The following is a 20,622-nucleotide window of genomic DNA, read 5'->3' as shown; positions in this document are numbered from 1 at the left end:
AGGGATGTCTTCTGTAACTGCTGCTGTTTAGAAATGACAAGCTTGGATATGCTTGCTCTGTTTCTTTCTCTCTCCTCCAACTCTACTCCAACTGAGAGTAAATGGAGCGTCTGCTTCTGCCCTGTCCGCCCATGGTTGGGTTGAAAATTCTCTATTATTTCTGCTTTTCAAGTCCAAGGTTTTGTGGAAAACAACAAAATCTGTCAAGCAATATAGTTAGTCCTGAAATTTTTGTATCCACAGTATATTTTAAGCCAGAATTGGTAATCCTTTTTTATAATCAACTTGGTTTCTCTTCTCCACATACTCCTTAATTGTGTTATTTCAATGTTTGTATTTGAATAAAGCTTTGACAGTCAGAATCTGAGATGGCAGAATTCTCACCTGGGTTGAGCCTTTCCAAGAAGTAAAGAAGCCCACTGAGTTTAAATGAAGACTTCTGAATCCAAGTTTTGTGATTGATTAGTGTCCAAATGTTACCATGCAAGTATTGCTCCTGATTTATAAACATGACTAATTCCTCAGAAATTTTGTATGTTGGTGCCTAGGTGACACTTTGAAGCTGCTATGTATTTTTTAAAATAAAAAGATAAAAGTATGGAAAAATAAATATTTAATCAGGCTGTCCCTCTTCAAGTGAAAGCTAGTTTTGTACTGGAAAACCCTGTTAGGTTTCATTGAGAGAAAAACTGTTGATTTGTTTTTAACTATTTTGATTTTTGCTCTGAATAGTAAAAGTATAAGTTTTTTGACCTTAGTTTTGTAGTTTGTCAATGTCATTGGGTTCTGTGTGTTCTCCTCTGCCAGTTTGATTGGCAGTTCCAATCCTTGTAATTTGTGAAGATGTGTACTTTTTCTACAGGTTTGGAAAAAAATCCCTGTGTAGGCATTCTTGGTCTGCAGCATAGAGGCTGTTGGGGGTATGTCTGGAGGATGCATTAATACATGTTAAGTGCCTTTCCTTCTGTCCTTTTAAAGAAGGAATGCCACAGAACTGAGTGAAGGTCTCCCCTATTCAGGATTGCTTTGGAAAAAGGAATGGGAAGATTCTCTGTCTTATGGAGAGAGGAGGATCAATGTCATTCTTCAGAACTTTAAAATATTGTAAAAAATGAATACTTTTGCTGCACTCGGTGAGGACAGGAATCTAAACATTTAAATAATAATCTAGTGAATTATTTGTAAAGAAGAACATTTTTGTAATAGCTGTGCTAATGTTCTTGAAGGGTAACTTCTGCCTTGTTTTCTTGCATCCTGTAATACAAAGGGTGGTATGTTTCTGTTTTATAAAGAAAAAACCAGGCAATTAAGTTTTTCATTTAGGAAATCTGTGGTAAAGATTCCTGTAAAGTTTTGCACGTAGACAGTTGTGTACTCCATTGGCTGTTATTTATGTTTCTGTATTAAAAGGGAATTTCTCATCTGATTAGAAAAGTGATAGGATTAAAATAGTACTATCCATATGGATTTGCAGCTTTACAGAGAGAGCCAAGGTATATATATGTGTCTGTGTGTGTGTCTGTGAGGGAGGGCAGGCACTGTGAGAAGGTATTTTGTTACCCACAAATGCTTTCTCTTATCCAATGAGTAATCCCATACAGATGAGACATTTATGTTAACAAGCAGAATTTTTTGGTTGTGTTTCTCCTTTTCTGTTTTTGGGATAATTGTATGTTGAGTGGTAACTATGAGAAACTGCTAATGCTATTTTTTGCCATTGTTTAGTCAATAAGGAAAACATACTACTGTGTTACACTCCCACAAATTCAATACACACTGCATTCTTTTTATCCTATGGAATGGATATTTACTATATTAAAAGAACTGTGGTAGCTTTTATGGAATGCTTTGTTTCTACATGACTGTATAAAAGTATCATCTGAGTAAGAGTTAAAACTTAGAGTGCAGGCTAGAGCCCTTGTTTGTGATTCTACAAGTGGAGGTGTGCTTAATTTAAAGTACACTATTGAGCTGGACTCCTTTGATATGGTTAATTTGCTTATCTAATAGTTTTCAGGATTGCTTTGGATATGAATCTTTAGTCAATCAGTGATTTCAGAGGCATTGTGGGAACACTTGAAAAAACTGTAACCAGTAAGTGAGCTATATTACTATCTGGGTAAGTGTTACTGCTGAAATAATAAATTACACAACCATCTTTGCAACTTGAACTTCTGAAATAACATGGCAGTAATATATGCATAAAGGCTATTTCCATGTTTTAGCTTTGTCTTTTACTTTAGGTGATGGAAAGTAATTGTTATAGCACTGCAATTTATTAGGACTTACGTAGCATAATTAAGTGAGCAAGAATCAAATGTCACCATAGGATTTGCTGTGCTAAGCATAAGTAGATAGAGAACAAATGTATCCCATTTAGAATCTAAAATGTCTGTTAACTATGCTGTGAGTAGGGCTGAAAATAATTTTCTTATTTTTTTCACAGTAGTATCAGGACAAGCTCATTACAGCAGTATTTTGAGGTGTATTTATTTTCTTCTTTATTTAGATGTTGAAACATTTGTTTCCCAAATACTAAAAGGAGAAAATCTATCCAAGAAAGCAAAAGAAAGGCGTGAAGCTCTTCTTAAGAAGATAAAGGATATTAAGACAAGGTAAGTGAACTTCATGGCTTTAATATGTTAGAAAGTCACTTACTGATATCTTAAAGCTTTATGCAACCTTTTATTAAACATTAACCATACTAACGATTAAAAAATCTGTCTAGGTGCTGATTTTTTCAAAAAATCTGTATGGGTTCAAGTCTTGTCTTCTCAAAGCTGCTACAATTCAGTAAGAAATGGGAGCAGAATGATTTGTCCCATTTGAATTGTTTAATATTCTGAAACCCGATTGCAAGCTAGTTGGGCAGAGCTTGCCTTCACCTCTGCTTTTGTAAGATTCATTAAAACATGAGAAATATATTGTATTGAGGATATGAATGAGCTTCCTATCACCATACTCAGCTGGTGTAAGACAGCTGTGTGTTATCTCCTAAGCATTCCATTGATGGCATGCTTCTGCCCCTGTGGCAACTTGTTTATAATTTCAAGGACAGCACAATCATCTGGTGAGGGCGCTAACTGGAGGGACACATGAGATGTGTCCCAAAATCTTGTATTTGAAGTTTTGTGTTCTTTTAATTCAGGCTGTAAATGCTTAGGGAACTAGCTCTCCCTCATATTCTCTTTTAAGGAAGTAGTATTTTATCTATTTATTTTTTCTTTCCTGGGTTTTCCATTCTGGTTATTGAGTTAACTGTGACTGTACAGATGACTTGCAGATACAGTGTTACTGACTTTTTTCTTGACTGACTGATGCTTTTTTGGATGAGGAAATATCAAAGAGAGGGAACCTGCATTTATGGGCATATTGACACTGAATCTTTTACTGTTCATTTATGTGACCCCATGGTTTCTCATCTTATTTTAATTTCTAATGCCTTCCTCATTTCCTGTAATATTATTCACTGTTAACAGTGTTTTGCTTTTCATGCAGGCTACAAAATACATGCACATTGTAATCTTCTTTGATTTTAACATCCCACATGTTGGCCTGTGTTACTGCCACTTGCTACACTGGATTTCTTAGATCTGGCCTCTTATTTCTGTTTGCATTTCTCAGGTTCTTATCTCTAGACCATTCCTTTCTCATCTGCTCATTTCTTGCCAACATCTCCTTATTGACTAAACTGTTATCTTTACTACTGCTTATTGTTCATAAAGATGATCTTGGCAGCTGCATTTTATTTGCCAGTTAGTTCTTAGCCCATGAATGCTTCTTGAATGCCATTCTACAGAACTCTGTCCTGATAATTTGTCTGTATCATCAAACTGCATTCTCTGATTATTTTAGTTTCTGAAATACTAAGATTTACCTCCAAAGAAACAGTGTATAAAAGGATGTTTTCTCTCTGGGATGATATTTTTTCTTTTGTTTTCTAGGCATTATATAAGTTTGAGATCTCCTTATTTGAAAAGGACTTCTTATTTAGGCATGCTTTAACTTGTATCTTTCTGGTTAATTATTAATCCATATTCATTTGGATTTCTGTAAATTTAGTGTAGCTAAAACCACTATTTTTGATTTTCTATTTAGTTTCCTATTGAACTACTGGTTTATTTCAAAATATGTTAAATGGTTTTACTTGCATACAAAAACTTGTGGAATTTGTTAACATTTAAAAGGTTTACTAAAATTACAGATGCTTTTGTGTGTTTTTATACCTTAAGATATCTGAACAGATGTATGTTACTAGAAAAGGCTGCTCAGTCTGGATTTGGTTTTGTTCAAGTCTTCCTTGAAGTGACTGGGGATTCTGTCAGCTGCAAAGGCAAAAGGAAAACTGAATAAATACTTAAAGCCAAAGATAAAGACTTCAGAATTTTCAAGGAAAACTTGCAGCGCTGAGTCTCGACCACAAAACTCGTTGAAAACTGATTGCTGTTCTGTGCCATGTCCTCGTGCCGTGGGTTTGCGAGTGTGCGTTGCTTTATGATGTTTCTTCTTCTTCTTTTCCTGCAGCTATCCTCAAGAATTCCCGGAGAAAGGTGAGTCTCGTGCCCTTGTCCCCGCCGTTCCCGCCGCGGTGCTTTCCCAGCGCCGCGGCCGCGCGAGGCCGAGGGGCCTGGCGCCCCCTGCTGCGGCCGGCGGGAACAGCGGCCCGAGCGCCCGGGGCGCGCGCGTCCACCGCGGCCGCTGCCGGCGGCCAGCGCAGCGCAGCGCGCTCAGCGCTCGCTGATGGAAGCACTCGGCTGGAAATGTAGCTCAGGATTCAATCTGTAATGCAGCTCGTCATGGAGCTTATTTGTTATAAATTTAGTATAAATGGAGCTTTGTTAGCGAGAGTGCAGCCTTGTGAAAGACCATGTGATGTGCGGGTTTTTTTTTCCCAGAGGAAGTGAATGCAAAGTAGCCTGCTTAGGAGATAGAATTTTAGCAGAGGTTACGTATTTCAGCCTTTTTCCTTAACGTTGCAAAAGTCTTCAATTCCATAGTGATGTTTCTTTAACCTTTTAATAGGATCATCTCGTGGCAATATGATATTGGCTTTCGATCCACACTGAATGAATGTTTTCATAGTGCAGCGGGAGCTCAGACCTTTAGCTGGAGAGGAGATGATTTAGTGTGCGAGTAATGAAAACTGAAGTGTGGGTTATCTATTGTCTTCTAGTGGAGTTTAAACAAAGCTGCAGAGTTCAGTTTAGAGAAGACTGAGGGGTTTGTTGCTACAGTGTTCTGTTCTGTAACTAAACCTGGAAGGGCTCTTATTTCCATGATGCTAATTCTTGAGGTCATGACCTATAGCCTGTGGATGCTGGTATGAGGGTCACAGTGCGAGGTCAAAAAAGCCTATGCAAAGCTTCACTTTTTACAGTGGTTGAAGAAGTGTCTGTTTCTGGACAAGGAGGTTCAAATGTGTAGGCTGCAGCGTGCCTCCTGAGAAAGTGAAAATATGTAAGTCATATTAGGCAAATAATGTTGTAACAAGGCACAACAAGTTCATACATTTTTTATGCCTGTTTAAATCAAGTTATGCAGCCATAACAGTTCAATTGAAAGGGACAGTGCAACTTGAAACTTCCCAAAGATTCAAGATTGCCAAGATTCTGTAAACTCCAACTATGTGATTGTTTAAAAATTGTGTTACAGTAATTTGCTGTTTTTTTAATATTACAGCTCAGCTCTGCTACAGAAGACAAAATGTAGTTTTCATCTTCTCCTCACTGTCCAACAGAACTGAGTGAGGGAAAGTAAGATGTTATTTTATTAAGAAAATTACTAACGTAAAATTAGGTGGGGTGGTTGTTTCATTGCAAACCTATCTTACTTTGAGAGAGCATGTTTTTGAAGATTTAATAACTTTCTGAGACTCTGACTCTGTAATAAGTGTGAGAGTTACCTACAAAAAGCAGAGTTTGCATTTACTGCTTTGTGTAATTTGAAGGTCAAGAAAATTCTAGTCTATTTACTTTCTTCATTGGTAATTTGATTCAGAATTTATTTTCCAGTTCAACAAATTATTAACAAAAATGAGATTTCATTATCTCTAGCAAAATGGATTATTTGATTTGTATAGTCTGTAATTGTTACTACATAACTTGCTGTGATTTCTGTGAAAATTATATTCAGTCTTATTCTTTTTATTACAGTAAATTTGATTATTAAGCGGGATATATTGCCTTGTAAAAAATTCTCGTGATGTCTCTCTGGTTCAGGTCGTAGAACTATGTAAAAATGCTGAGGTGTGTGGACACTCACACCTTAGTTTTCAGTATTTTTCAATAAAATGAAAGTTATACCGTTGCTTTCTGCAAGCAAGGATACATCCCTCCGAATTAATGTGCATTTGCTGCATGCAGGAGTATAAAAAAAAATTACAAGAAATAGGAGCCTGCACTTACTTGCAAATTATTTAAGAGAACGTGAATCAGTGGTATGAGTTGTTGGTGTAATGTCCAGAGTTCAAGAAGTGTGTGCTGAACTTTATTTGGTTGTGTCATTCTTACTTTAGGACTGTACAAATTGGGCGTGACTTTTGTAGGTATAGAACAAAGGACTCACATGGAGATAAGCAGTCAGATTCTTGGCCAGCTCCTACTGCAACAAAGCAGTGGCAGCAGCTGAGGGAGGTCAACTTTTGTGCCCATTTTCATACCTCTCTGCACACCTAGACATTTGAAAAATGGAACATTTGGAAAGTATTGAAAACTCAGAAGGCTGTGATGGTCAGTTCCACCCCCTCCAGAGAAAGAAGAAAGACATCAACATATAAGGTGAAAAAAGGATAATCTATTTTAGGAAAAAAAGGAGGGGTGGGAGCAGGAATTTGGAAACTACCTTGAAACAAACTAGGAAGAATAAAAACTACTGTGTGTATTTAAACTCCATATTTACTGTTATTGCTTTTGTGGTAGCAGTCACTCAATTTTTAAAATGTAAATAAAATAATCTCTGTTCTAGCTGAAAGGGAAGGTGAAGAATGGTACATGCTGTCATGGTATGTTATCATGATATAGTAGTTATACTACATCAGCTGTTTTCAAGAATCTTGTGAGTTGTCATCCTTTCAGAGGTATCCAGAAGTATTTTTGGAGGCTGAAAGAAGTGGACTAACACTTTCGAAATTCATATACTTCCTGTAGGACATAATGATATTTGACTCCACTCTCAAACTGCGTCTCCTTCAGCTTGTGAGTTGTTCCACAAGGATGTGTTGTGGGCATACTTTCCACTCCACTCTCTTTCATCACTGGATGTTTTTGAAGTCCCACTGACTTTGCACGTTGTGACTAGCAGGTTTTACTAAACTATTTGTAAACACTTCTTTTATGGGCTGTGGCCAATAGCATAGAGAATCTTGCCTATCCGTAAGGATAAAGCAAGGAGGTGTGAAAGATTAAAAAAGTAATTGAAGAGCATGTGTACAAGTAGAACCAGGCTCCTTAAAACTATGATCACCCATGTGCATCTCTCTCAGAAGGTGCATACATATTTCCTTGCACCCAGATTGATGAATTTGAGGACTTTCTTGAATCTTCCTAGAAAGAAGCCTTCATATGTTGTCTGTCAGGTCAGTAAATATGCTGACAAAAGCATCTTTTTGTCTATATAGACTGAAAAAAATTAAAACTTTTTAGGAGAAGTGGGTATGTGTGCAAGTGAAAGACACAAAATTAATTGTATGGGAAAATATTTAATTTTCGTGTGTGATGTGTTACCTGATTTAACACTGACTTTTACAGTTAAGTGTGTTGTTAATTTATGGATAAAGAAAGTCCATGTTGTTCTTATGACCAAAAGTGTACAATTATATTTATATCCAATCCACTGGTCTATCATCAGATTTATTTTTTAAGTTATTAGACATTTATTGTATCTGTTTTATTCTTAAATTGAAGAGCTCTGTATAAATGTCTTTCTCTTAGACACTGCTGCCTTTTTTCCTTTTAATTTGAAATATTTGACTGTTTATTTAAGCAGTTTAAGCAAAACTAAAAAGCTGTAGTCACACTCAGCGACCTGTTCTAGATCTTAGAATTGGGAAAAAACTTGAAAACAAAGGTAATTTGCATACAAAATCGGGTTCATTTTTTGGTAAGACTAATATTCCACTAACATTATAAAAGTCTTAACTTTGTCAAAGATTCTGACTTAATACAGTTTTTGGCATTTCTCTGTTTTGAGATTAATTGAATCAATACTGTGACTGCCAAAATGTTTAGTTAAAAGAACCTTGTTTTCAGTTTATGCTAAAAATAGTGCTAAAGTTGGCAGAAGCACCCTAAGCTCTAGAAGCTGTATTTATGTTTGAAGTTCAATTGCCATCTGTTCTATGCATTTATTTTAGTAAAATACATATTTTTACTCACTTTTCACAAAATATTTTGGCTCAATGTTGAAAGTGAGACACCAGAAGTACTCGCCAAATCGAGTCATACTATGGGAATTTGCAGAACCAGTTCCCCAGAAAGCACTCCTTGCACCTCATATGTGATCTGCAGCACTAAATTATGCAGAAAAGTATGACATGACATTTTCTAACTAGCATTTTTCACTCTGATAAAAACTGATGATGGTCCACTTTTGTTTTTATTTCACTGTAACATAATAGAGGGCAAAACTGTGTCTCTAGAGCACTGGTGTTATTCACAGTGTAATTATGGGGAGCACCTGTAAGAAACCTTTAGATGACTTAGATGCTTCTGGCTCTTGGCAGAGCAGAGTCTGGAGCCCAAGACCTCTGCTTCCTGGAAATAGTCAAGCTATTAGAGTAGCACTATTTGCAAAGGATTTGATTTTGTATTTTTTTCTTTTCTGTTTTTGTACAGGGGTCGTATTTCCTTTTTATTTTTTTTCCCCTCTGTGCACTCTTTTTCAGGAAATGGCAGCAAGTAGAAGTCTCTTTGGACTTCAGAAATGGAGTCAGTATCTTGTGGTCACCAGAGCTGCATGTGCACACAAGTTCTATATTTTAACACACTTGAACTTTTTAGTCAAGAGCATAAATACATGGTTAGTATTTAACCATAAATGGGAAGGATATGGCTTAGTTGTTACCCAGTTCTTTGAGGGTCATCATGATGTATTTCTGGAGAGACCATCATTAAAAGTGTGCCAAATACCACTCTGTCCCAGAAGTCTGGGAGGTTTCACTGTAGGCATGTCACTGTGTTGTCCCTTTCAGCTACACACAGCTGTTATCTGTGAAGTGTCCACACCAAGTGCAATTTCAACTAACATGACATACCAGTGCAGCACAAAATGGTTTTGGCCTGATATGCATCATATGAATGAGATCTTAAGAAAGAACTTACAATTACAGATCATAAGAAAGAACTCATCAAGCAAAAGTGCAGTTGCTTTTCTTGCTTGAAGCACATTTGCTTGCACACTTAATGTTGTTTCTGTATTGTTTTAAAAATTAGCTGTTAAAGAGTTTCTACTTGACCTTTATAAAACAAGCCATTAAAAATCGTCCTGTTAATAGGGGACCCTAGAAGGCCCTTCAGGAATGAGTGTGTTGGAGCAGACTGCATGGCAAAGCATGCATTGAAAAACTGATTGTCAGAAGAATCCAGTCTTGCAGGATGACTGGTGGATTGGGTCAGTAGCATCTTAAAAATACAGGATGCCCCTGTCAAGGGGCTAAAGTATACCCCTGCCAGCTTGAAAGCAGCTTTGTCTACATGTTCTTATGGAAAACTGAGTAGTGAGAACCTTGCTTGGTCTGCTTGATGGCTTCATCCAGTCCTTTGTTTCATGGGTTCTTAACTGCAGCAGAGATTGGACAGGATGAACTGATTTCAACCTGCTGTGACTTGGGACCTTCTGAAATGGCAAGAAGCAGGGTGGTTTGACCTACATGTCTTTTTATTTTCCTGAGTTGTTTTATTTCTCTTATACTTGAGCAGTTTTAATGCATCATTCTGTCTAGACATTTTTAGAAATAAATTGAAAGTGTTTAGTTATCTGAGGATGTGAGCTAGCAAGTTTCTTTCAGAGGCATTGGCTGAAACATCTTGCTTACTCTTTTTCAGAGTAAGTGGTGGAAACAGTACCTTTAATGCTTAGGAATTCTATGTTATAATCTCAATGTTGAAGAAGAAAATGAATTATTGGTGGAAAAAAATCTGGATTTTTAAAAAGCTAAATTCTTACAATGTAATATGGTCCTACTCATTATATTGCACCAACTAAATTTATTGGAAGTCTTCAGAACAAGGGGTAGGAACTGAAGTACAGCCCTTGTTACAATGAAGAGAGTTTGTTTTATGCTCCATTCCTAATGTGGTAAACTTATCCTTTGGTATGCATTATTTCCTGAATCAATAAATAAGCTGTAATGGAAAACGTAGCATTTAATAAGAAATGACATTGTATGTTTTTTTTTTTTTTTACAGACATCATAAAATATTGATTCTGCTATCAAACCTGTAGGAGATTAGTTTAACTTGCAGAAACTAGAGAATAGGGTCAGTTCATGTACATATTCTTGTTATTGTGACTGTTAAATATCTACCTGTAATTAATCTATTTTTTCCCCAACTTCCAGATAAATCATGATATTCTGGGGAAACGAGAAACTATATTAATGAGCATCAACTCCATAATTATACTTGTGGCTGCATAACAGGGATACAGTCATGTCATTTCTTTAGGCAATAACTTTTGCAAAGAAGTATTTTTAAACTGGTCATTAATTTTATGACCATAGAAATGAGATGCAAAATTTATGCTGTTGTCATTGGCATGGGTTCAAGGCACTACTGACATTATGTGTGATTGTAATGGAATGGCTGCCAACTAATGAGTCTATAGACATTTTGTTTGAGCATGCTTTGCTTTTAGATGTTTGATTAGGCAGCAATGCTTTCAATTATGCCTGCAAATTGTATTGAATACATTTACCTGATGCCCATTGTTGCTTTGTAGTTCGGTTTTCTATTACATAAGTGCAAGTTGAATGGTTTTCTTTAATTTATTGATGCTTTTTGGGTGTATTTTTAGATACTTGGCACCTGAAGAGAATAGTGGTTTGTGCTGCTCAACACTGACTCCTCTGACTGTTCAAGGAGTAACACATGGAGCTTGAAATGCATTTCTGACTGCTCTTACTCCATAGGTGGAGTATAAACTTCAATGCAACACTTTGATGGAGGAGCATGTAAAGTGGAGAAAGGGCAGAGATTGCTCAGAGTGGGAATGTAGGAGATGACATAGGATCAACAGGAAGCCTCTTTGTGAACTGTCATGAGCAATTTCTTTGTATATTAACAGAATACAGTCCTAAGATATCTTTTAACCCTGACAGAACTAGGAGGCAAGAACCCCAAGGTTGACACCAGAAAGCAGTCCTTCTTTTATGCCAGTACATAAACACATTGTGAAATGTCATCTGTTACAACTCCAGAGCATAATGAGTCAGCTTTCTTATTGAAATGCCTGCAGTTCTTCTGTACAAATTAGATTATGGAAGAATTGTATTTTTCAGTGTATAATATAAATGGATGAAAACTGTTATTTATTTGCTACTATTTTTCTTTGCTCTAAAATAAAAAATGGAAGATTTTTTGGTTTAATCTAGTTCTGCATGTGTGCAGGTTGCTTGTACCTCTATCCAGAGTCTGCCACCTATTCTCCTCATTTTTCATGTAAAGTGTGGATACCTAAATGTAGTATTGTGTGACATAGGATTTGTATTTTGGTTCCGAGTGTCTTTCTCAGTGAGGGCTTTTTTCATGGAAGTCTTCAAGCCTTCTTTAGAATTTAAAATCTAGAGAATGCTTTGACAGATGTAAAGCACTGAGTGTGTAATTTCTTTCTTCATAATACTCTGAACACTTTTCTTTTTTTGATTGTTTTGTTTTAAGAGCATTTTGAATTTGGATATTCTAGACATGAAACAGAAACTTGTTTTGTTATGAAGCTACATTCGGTCTTGCTATGGTTTCTGTTGTTTCAAATACAGTATATAATTGTGTCATGATTTTCATGCCACATAGCAACTAAAGCCCATATAGTCCCTCACTCCTTTCCCCCTGCTGGGATAGAGGAGATAATCAGAAGGGTAAAAGTGAGAAAATTCATGGGTTGATATGAAGTTGGTATAATAGGTAAAGCAAAAGCTGTACACAGAAGAAAGACATAACAAGGAATTCATTCATCACTTGCCCAGAGTAGACAGGTGTTCAGCCATTTCTAGGAGAGCAGGACTTCATCACAAGTAAGAGTGACTTAGACAATCATCACTCTTAATGTCTCCTACTTCCTTCTTTTCCCCCCAGCTTTATATGCTGAGCATGGCATCATATGGTGTGAAGTATTCTCTTGGTCAGTTGGGGTCAGCTGTCCTGGCTGTGTCCCCTCACAACTTCTCGTGCACCCCAGCCCACTCACTGGTGTGGTGGTGTGAGAGGAAGAAAAGGTGTTGACTCTGTAAGCATGGCTCAGCAGTAACTAAAATGTCCCTGTTTTATCAACACTGGTTTTAGCACAAATCCAAAACATAGCCTGATACCAGCTACTGTGAAAAAACTTGACTCTATCAAAGTCAAACCAGCACAATGATAGGTATATGTATGGTATGCCCTAAATATGTATGTAGGTATTGAAAATTCCCTTGTTCCTAGGTCATCTGGCTTTTAAATGAAAGTAAAGGACAAATATTTACTGATTTTGAAATCCTAAGTGTAACTGGAAAATGGCAATATGGTAACTTAGTGGAAGAGCAAGGCAACAGTGCAGCTTTGCAAACTTACATAATAAATTATGTGTTGCTGAGTGGGACAAAATCCTCTGGAGATGTTCTCTCTATGTGTATACTCACCTACTTGTCATCCACAAGTCTTATTCATTCAAATATACTAAGGTTTGCCATTCAGTCCATGAATTATATGTGCTGGAGTGTGGTGTTTCTGGAATTGTTTTCTTCTAGAAATACAGTCTAATATTTTAAATTTATGCTGGCACTTTCATGAAGGTTCAATGATGACATGTTTATGCATAGCTAATAAGAGGACATTTTTGATTGACAACCAGGGCTTGCTCATACACATATATTCTATGCATTGTAGTACTAGTAAAAGTTTAGGACAGGAAAACAGTGGAACTTTTGGAATGGAGTGGAATGGAATTTTGCTATTATATTGTGTTTGCTCTTTTTAGATGGAGTGCATAATCTAATACAGATATATATAGGCAAAGAGAGACAGGCACCTGGTTTGTGGAATCTAAGTGTAAAAGATGATCATGCTGGGTATAAATAAGGCATAATATTTTCTGTTCATGTTCTATCTGTTCTGTGTTTTTCTGTTTGGAGGAAGAGGTGAGTTCTAGAGAGAAATAATTTACTTTTGATTGGTTTGACAGGTGTGATGAAGTGCAAATATTTTGATCAGATTAACACGATGACTGGAGTGCTACTTGGAGAGGACTGTGTCAAAAATAGGTTGGAGTCAGGTTCAGATTCAGAGCAGTTGTTAAATGGCATGGGAGCTTCGGAGGAAGCTTTCCTAAGAAAAGCATACTAAATTAATGAAGGGAAAGCCTAGCTAGTGTTTAACAACTTTTGAATGTAAAAGAGCTCCAGAAAAACAAATATCAGATATTGTTGTTTTAACTGCATGGAAAACTTGCTGCTTTTTACAAACAGTCATGGAGCTTTCTGTCATAGTCTCTGAATTTTCTGTATATTTCCATTATTAAATGGGAAGGGGTATAACTTGGCCATAGTTAGGCAATCCTACTGATGAATGCAATTTCTGCACCTATGAAGAAGAACATTTTCACTATGCATGGGTTTATTTTGGATTCTTATAAATTAGTTTTCTGATCCAGTGCTCCAAAAGGGAGCACATAAATAGAGAAGGATATTTGGATGTCTCTGGAAAGCCTTTTGTGTTTGTATATAGCAAAAGGCAATGCTTGAACAATTTAGTGTTACATGATTTTCAAGAAATTTGAGGGCTAATTAATCTATTGGAGCATCAACTTTAGGATTCTGGTCTGATGATTTTTGTCATATTTAGCTTTTTCTCCTTCACAAAGATTTTTTTTTTTTTTAGAGGCAATGTAGTTTGTTATTTTCCCCCCTCTTCTTTGCCTAGATGTGTTAAACATATCTGAGAAAATATGCTGAGTTTCAGGAAGAAGTTAAATTTTGCCTAATTAGGTGAAAGCCTCAACTAATATTGATTTCACTGTATTCTTCCTAGACTTTCTTGCTTATGCATGACACTGATCAAAGTGCATCAGATTAACTGATAATGTAGATTTTGTATCTATTGTAGCAGGGCTCTCAGTTGGGCAAGAAATTCATTAACAGAATGCAGCATTAAGCCACAGGTTGATACCAGGTGCTGCCAGGCAGCTATTCCACTTCTGGTTTCATGGGAGGAATACACAGAGTTTTGCAAGGCAGTGCCTAATTACAGTTAAGAAAAGTAAAAGTGGGCAGAGGTCACTGCTGCCAGCAGTGGTTAGGCATTTCCTGGGAGTGAAGTTGCTGCAACTCCATCCTGCACTAGGACAGGCAGAACTTCGGAGCCTGGTGCTCTCCTTTATCCCTTCTGCCAGTGTTTTCTCTTTCCTGCCTCTTTGCTGTGGTGTTTCTTTCCCCCATTGTGAGAAGCTGCCAGCTGTGCAGTGCTGGAAGCAGGTTCATTATACGACAGCGTTTAGGGAAACTGCTCCAGCAGCATTTACACATCGGGTCAGAAGGTAACCCTAGAATGGCATCGCTCACAGCTGCGCTGGAGCCTGCCAGTGTCCATGAGAAATAGGACTTTTTCAGTTCCAGATAGGAATTAATATCCTCCTTGCTATTGGAAATACTTTTTTTCTGTGTGTTTGTGTGATAAGCTATTTCACTAGCAATGTGTATTGACTTTTACAGAGCTGGAAGATGAGGAAGAGTCCGAGAACTCTCTTTCTTCGCCTCCTGATAGCGTCTCAATAGCATCTGACCGATATGATAAAGAGGATGAAGCCCCTTCAGATGGTATGTGACACTGTTTACCTTACAAAGTACTAGGTTTGCCAGTTTGCTATGAGCTGATGTAATCAGATTCTTGTGATGCGAATTATAGCGCTGGAAAACAGATAAACAGATAAGCAGCACAGCTGAATGCTTTTCTTACCTTTACAAGAACCTTTAAAGGAACTGAAGAGCTCTCTCTAGTGGTCCTAGAGCATAGTGAAGCTATCTCAAATTTACACAGTGTTTCTCAACTCACGTTTTTTGATAACAAAGCATCTTCTGTAGATACATATGTTTTTAAAGATAGATCAGTGGCTAAACCAATGTGAATATTTGTAGTAACAAATTGTTTGTTAATTCAACATTATCAGATTCTTGCTTAATTTTATTTTGCTACTTAATGGCTTAATGTATTATTTATCTAATAAATAATGAAACAGTTTATGTGATTGATATTTTTCTGCAAACTCCATGCAGAATAGGTTCATAAAATATTAAATTAATTATTCCTACAGTGTTTCCTTCCATTAAGACAGTGTTTTGTACAATGTTTTTGTTATATAAATTTTAAGTTTGGGTTTGCATTTAGGAAAAGTCCACACTTCATAGCTGTTTTCCATGTTGTTTTATTTTGTATTCATTAAGTTCAATGCTAAATGCGACTGTTCTGAAGACATGAACAACTGAATATTTCAACAGTTAACAAGCTTGCTTTAGCATAGTGTCCATATTTTTGAGATTAGTTTATTGTATACATAATATAAACATCTTCTATGGATAATATATGGCAGTAAATTAAATATATGTACAAATAAATTAATGATGTATATTAATTTGTGGCACTGGAAGTTAGATAGACTTACTAGTGAATGATGTTTTCTGACATGATATGATGATCAAACTGTGCAGCTCCATCTCGAAATACAATTGCTGAATGAAAATATGCTTCCTGCAATGTAGCACTCCACATTTTATATTATCCAGATTATTCCCTTTGGAAACATAAATTGCTTTTATGAGGTATAAAATTATGTCTATTGCAGAACAGGGATAAGTCAAGTACATGCATAAGTGATAAACCTTCTAACCACTGATTCAGAATAATGCATTTTTTTTATGTCCAGAACTCTGTAAAATGTATAACAATAATAATCACACTTTTTTTTTTTTTTAATATTGAGCTTATTGCATGTTGGCAGTGTGACCTTCAACTAAAAAAGTAAAACTAGGCCTTTTTGCTCTCTGGTTGAAATGTAATTATCAGTCAAATTGAGTATGGCTTTTAGAAAACACAAGCTAATTTTCAAAACTACAGATGAATGCAACTTTCTGTGTATTTATTTTTGCTTACAAACATAATCTTATCATTATTTCTAATTATAACTTAATAACATGGTACTGATTGCATAAAGGGTATGTGACAAAATTATATGACTATTTAATAGGAGGTATGATTATAGAATTGTTTCAAAACAGTTAATCAAGAGAAAAGTGATAACGTTCATAACCTAAATAATGAATGGCTGGAGAATGCTGATGCAAGAGTATGTGAAATACTGTATGAATTTGTACAGATGGATGATTAATTTTTAGCCTCTTTTGGAAGTTATGAGAGGAGGTGTAATAGCTGCTGAACAATATCTTGACTATTTCATACCAGTTTAGGTCGAAATATAGAGGGTACAATTCTTTTATATTTGAGGTGATTTTACCTTGCTGGTCTTTCTGTATTTTATGATAAATCCTCTTTAATTACCTAGTGGGAGTGTAACATGAAGAAAATTTGAGAAAAGGTGATAAATTCTGATCTGTAAATACTTAATTTATTGGGGTATACAGTGTTCCTCTTTTTCTCTTTGAATGTCTAATGTGTCATTCTAAGACCGTTTTGATTTTAATATATATAATCCATCATTCCAGTCTAGCCACCTAGCCTGTGTATGAAAATATATGTTGGGAAAATCTTATAAGAGGTGGATTGATCCCCAGAGGTGCCATTTGTTTCAGTTCTAATAGGCATAAATGGGTTTCTTGAAGCTTAATACTGTATTTTAGTTTTTTTAGCGGTCTGTTAATGTTCAATATTTAAATCCTACTCAAGGAACAGGGTCTGTAAGATGGTCTGTAGATGTTTGATTTTGTATAATTACCAGTTCAATTCAGCAGGGCTCTGTACAGATCTAAAACCTGATTTGTGTAGGATCAAGGCTCTCAGCGTTAACAGAGGGCCCTATCTGTAGGTAACCGAATTGAGGTGGTTTTTATTTATGTTGGAGTCCATATTTATTTTTATGTAAAACCTTCTACATATATTTTCTGCTAAAAAGCCCCAAGGCATTTCTCTTTATATACTTGAGTTAGGCTGCAACGTTTGTATGACTTGCCAAAGTGTCGCAATTTGACTTTGCAGCATTACTGTCAAAACATAATTTGTGAAGGCACACGCTTGGTAACAGATAAAGAATTAGTGTATTATGTGTATGTTACAGTCATTGTAAAATCCTGGAGTTTTTGTGTGACCTTTGTCTAATGGTGTATTAATTACAAGAGGGATAATCCATTTAACAATAAGTATGGGATAACTAAATTAGCACAGGTCACCTAAAGGCCTTTTGTCAAATCTGATTGTTATGTTGTCCTTTTGACTTTTACCTTATGGTAGGCACTAACAAAGTATCTAAACTTTGATGGATTATAAACTCTAAACATGATATGTATTTTTCATAATGCTAATGTAATTTTCTAGGTACTGAAAAGGTCAAACCCCCACGTCTCTGTGTGCATTCTAAGTCTGTCTTTCCTTTTAATATTTCTTTTTCTCTGTTCCTCTGGTTCAAAAGTTCACTCAGTTCCCAAATGGCCACCTAATTTTCCAGTTATTCCCTCAAGCCATATGTGTTTTGGTTTCTTTATGGTTTATTAGGTACTGTAGGAAAGTAGCATAAGTTATATCATCTAATGAAATTCAAGCACACTTCAGTGATGCTTTGACTTGATTGCTGGCAGCAATTAAATCACAATGAAAGGGAATGATGCATGGGCTTACATGTCCAGACACCCTACAGAAATTGGAAGAGGGATAAAACACAACAAAACCCCCAAACAAAATAACAAACTGAAAAACAAGACAGACCAAACAAAACAGCACAGCCAGGCACTCTGGTCTTAACTTGATTTTTTTTTTTTTATTGGCTAACAGCCTGATTGATAGCAAAATCATAACTTGCTGTATGCTAACAGGCAGAGTTCACTTGTAGGTTATTGTGAGCTGATAAAGGGTTAGATGGAGTTTTGATTTTCGCATTGGTCCTTGGTGCATCAGATTAATGGAATTTCAATGAGAGACTGGAGTAGTCACAGCTTTGTCAGAAAAACAGATGGAGATTCTATAGCCATGTCTGCTCATTAATACCAGTTGCCTGAAAGGTGTACTACTTCTCTATACAAAAGACTCAACATAATTGATTTTTGAGCGAGGTATTTTTTCACTTATTGATGACTAGGTTTCTTGCAACTTAAATGACAGGTTTTTGTATAGTACATTGTATAACAATGTTATGTCTTGTAATTTCTTACTCCCCTTCCATCTGTGTATTGAAGAATATATGCACTGGGAAATACATATGTCTTGATTAGTTAAAAACCAAAGCACACCAAAATACTTTAAAATTGAAATACCAAGATTTTCTTTCAAGTTGGAAACAAACTTACTTTTGGTTGAGAACTAAATGGGAAAAAAGTTACTGTTTTTCATTTAATTTTCAAGTTTCCTAGTTATTAAGTGCAGGTTCAATGGCAGGCTTAAACTTTCCTGTTTAATAACACTGTAATCTTCTTTTATAATATATAGGGATTTTTTTCTTTTTTTGGTTTATGGTATGGTAACCTGATTTTATAGTAAGAAATGTCACTAGTATTAAAGGACCAAACTTTGACTTTGTAACTGGACCTCTGAGGAAGACATGTCACTTTGGCTCTGCAGGGAGTGTGTAATTGGATAATTACTGGATCTAAAAGATCACAGAGAATGCTGTGATGAAATAATTTAGATCATCACCATTTCTATGGAAGGTCTAGAAATGTTGCCTTGAGAAGGTAAGGACGAAAGAAGTACTAAAAATGTGTCTGGGGACCTGTATGTTCTTCAGATTATCACATTTGGCTATAGCTTATGAATAAAATATGCTTTTTAGTAGAAAATTTTTAAACAGTCTGAGAATCTCTTATTAAATTTCCCCATAGTTAAAGTGGAGGAAGGTAGGGCTCGACCAAGCAAAACTGGTCACTTGGAGAGCTTTGAGGAAAAAGAGTAAATGAAAAGATTGTGTTTTAACTGTTTGTCGTCAAAGTGCAGTCTTGAAAACGAGCAAAATTTATTGCTCCTGCATAATGATTTTCTTGCTAGAATTTTTGGATGAAGCAACAGGCATCCGCACTCTGTTTTCATGTAGTTTCTTTGGAAAAGTTCTGTACAAGTCTTTGCAGGCTGGAGTAAACTATTTTACATTATATATAGTATTTACTTAATAGGAGCATCACGTTTTGCAGTTTGGTTGATCAAGTGAGAATGAAAAATTGTGTGACTGAATTTTGCATGCTGTTTCTATTTACATGTTAAGTCTCAAATACAAATACTGATTAAGCTTTTCCCCCCCTTATTTTCTTATTTGTTAGGCCTGGTCATTTGAATACTGTCATTGAAGAAGGCTGGTAGAGTTCAGTGTAAGGTTTTATCTTTGTGCATACACACAAGTGTTTTCCCACTTCTTGCAACTACATTCATACTAAGTTTATTTTTGTGGCACTATATTAAAGCAAAAAATGTTTCTCAGTTAAGCACTGCTAGCAACTAAGCTATCAAAGGTTGGAGAATGGAAAATACAACTAGGAATTTCTATCCTTTCTCCTTTTGCCCTTCTTATCCCTCCAGTCTTGTCTTGGTATACCACTTTTTAGTAACATAATAATGTACATGGAGAGGATGTTTGGTTGTCTTGGGGACGACAGCATTGGAAATTTAAGTGAGTTATTGTAGGAGGTTAGTTATTTACTTTGAGTATTGGGGAGAGAGGTACAAACTTAATTGCATGACAGCCACTCAAAGGAATGAGAAACTTCTTTATTTGTCTTGGTTTTCTCATAGGCAGATCTCATTGAAGGCAGAAAACCAGGTACTTTAATATTCCTTATATCTCTTTTAATATTCAAGATTGAATAAAAAAGGTCATATTGAGGGGAAGTAAGGTCTAGGTTTACTTGGACAGCTGATCTTCAGTGAGAAAACATGGCTTCTACTTTATGCTCCTACTAAGCACTGGCTGGAGGGCAGTAGCCCATCCTGTGGAAAATGCGTAAAGACTGGACTTTGGCACGCTAACTTTATTTGAGGGGATGCTAGTTCTTGTCAGAATTTTGAAGAGGATTTTGACTCTGCATTTTTGGCTGAGAAAGGCAATATGATGATCAAAAATGTTGCTTTCAACATAATAAATTTTAATTAGCAGCACAGTCTTAAGCAGGAAGATTGAAGTTTAAAATTCCTGAAGTGGTGTGCTGAGGTTGTCAGAGAGCAATGTATCACTACAAATTTAGGCTGAGTCACTTATGGACAGTTTAGATGTCATCCAGAATACAATCTTTTA

The 20,622-nt window shown here is 36.1% G+C and overlaps 1 protein-coding gene across 1 annotated transcript in view; it reads left to right on the top strand.

Annotated features, from left to right (window-relative positions):
- SKAP2 (src kinase associated phosphoprotein 2) overlaps positions 1-20,622 on the top strand; it is a 120,557-nt gene that overhangs the window by 8,057 nt on the left and 91,878 nt on the right. The window contains exons 2-4 of the mRNA XM_071429248.1: positions 2,510-2,615; positions 4,525-4,550; positions 14,897-15,001. Coding sequence (XP_071285349.1) covers positions 2,510-2,615; positions 4,525-4,550; positions 14,897-15,001 — 237 coding nt within the window. The remainder of the gene's footprint in view (positions 1-2,509; positions 2,616-4,524; positions 4,551-14,896; positions 15,002-20,622) is intronic.

This window comes from Agelaius tricolor, unplaced genomic scaffold (assembly GCF_023055355.1).
Source record: "Agelaius tricolor isolate 1412-34295 unplaced genomic scaffold, bAgeTri1.0.p SCAF_6, whole genome shotgun sequence".
Taxonomy (NCBI): domain Eukaryota; kingdom Metazoa; phylum Chordata; class Aves; order Passeriformes; family Icteridae; genus Agelaius; species Agelaius tricolor.
Note: the sequence above shows the minus strand (reverse complement) of the source record. Positions and strands in the feature narration are given on the sequence as shown.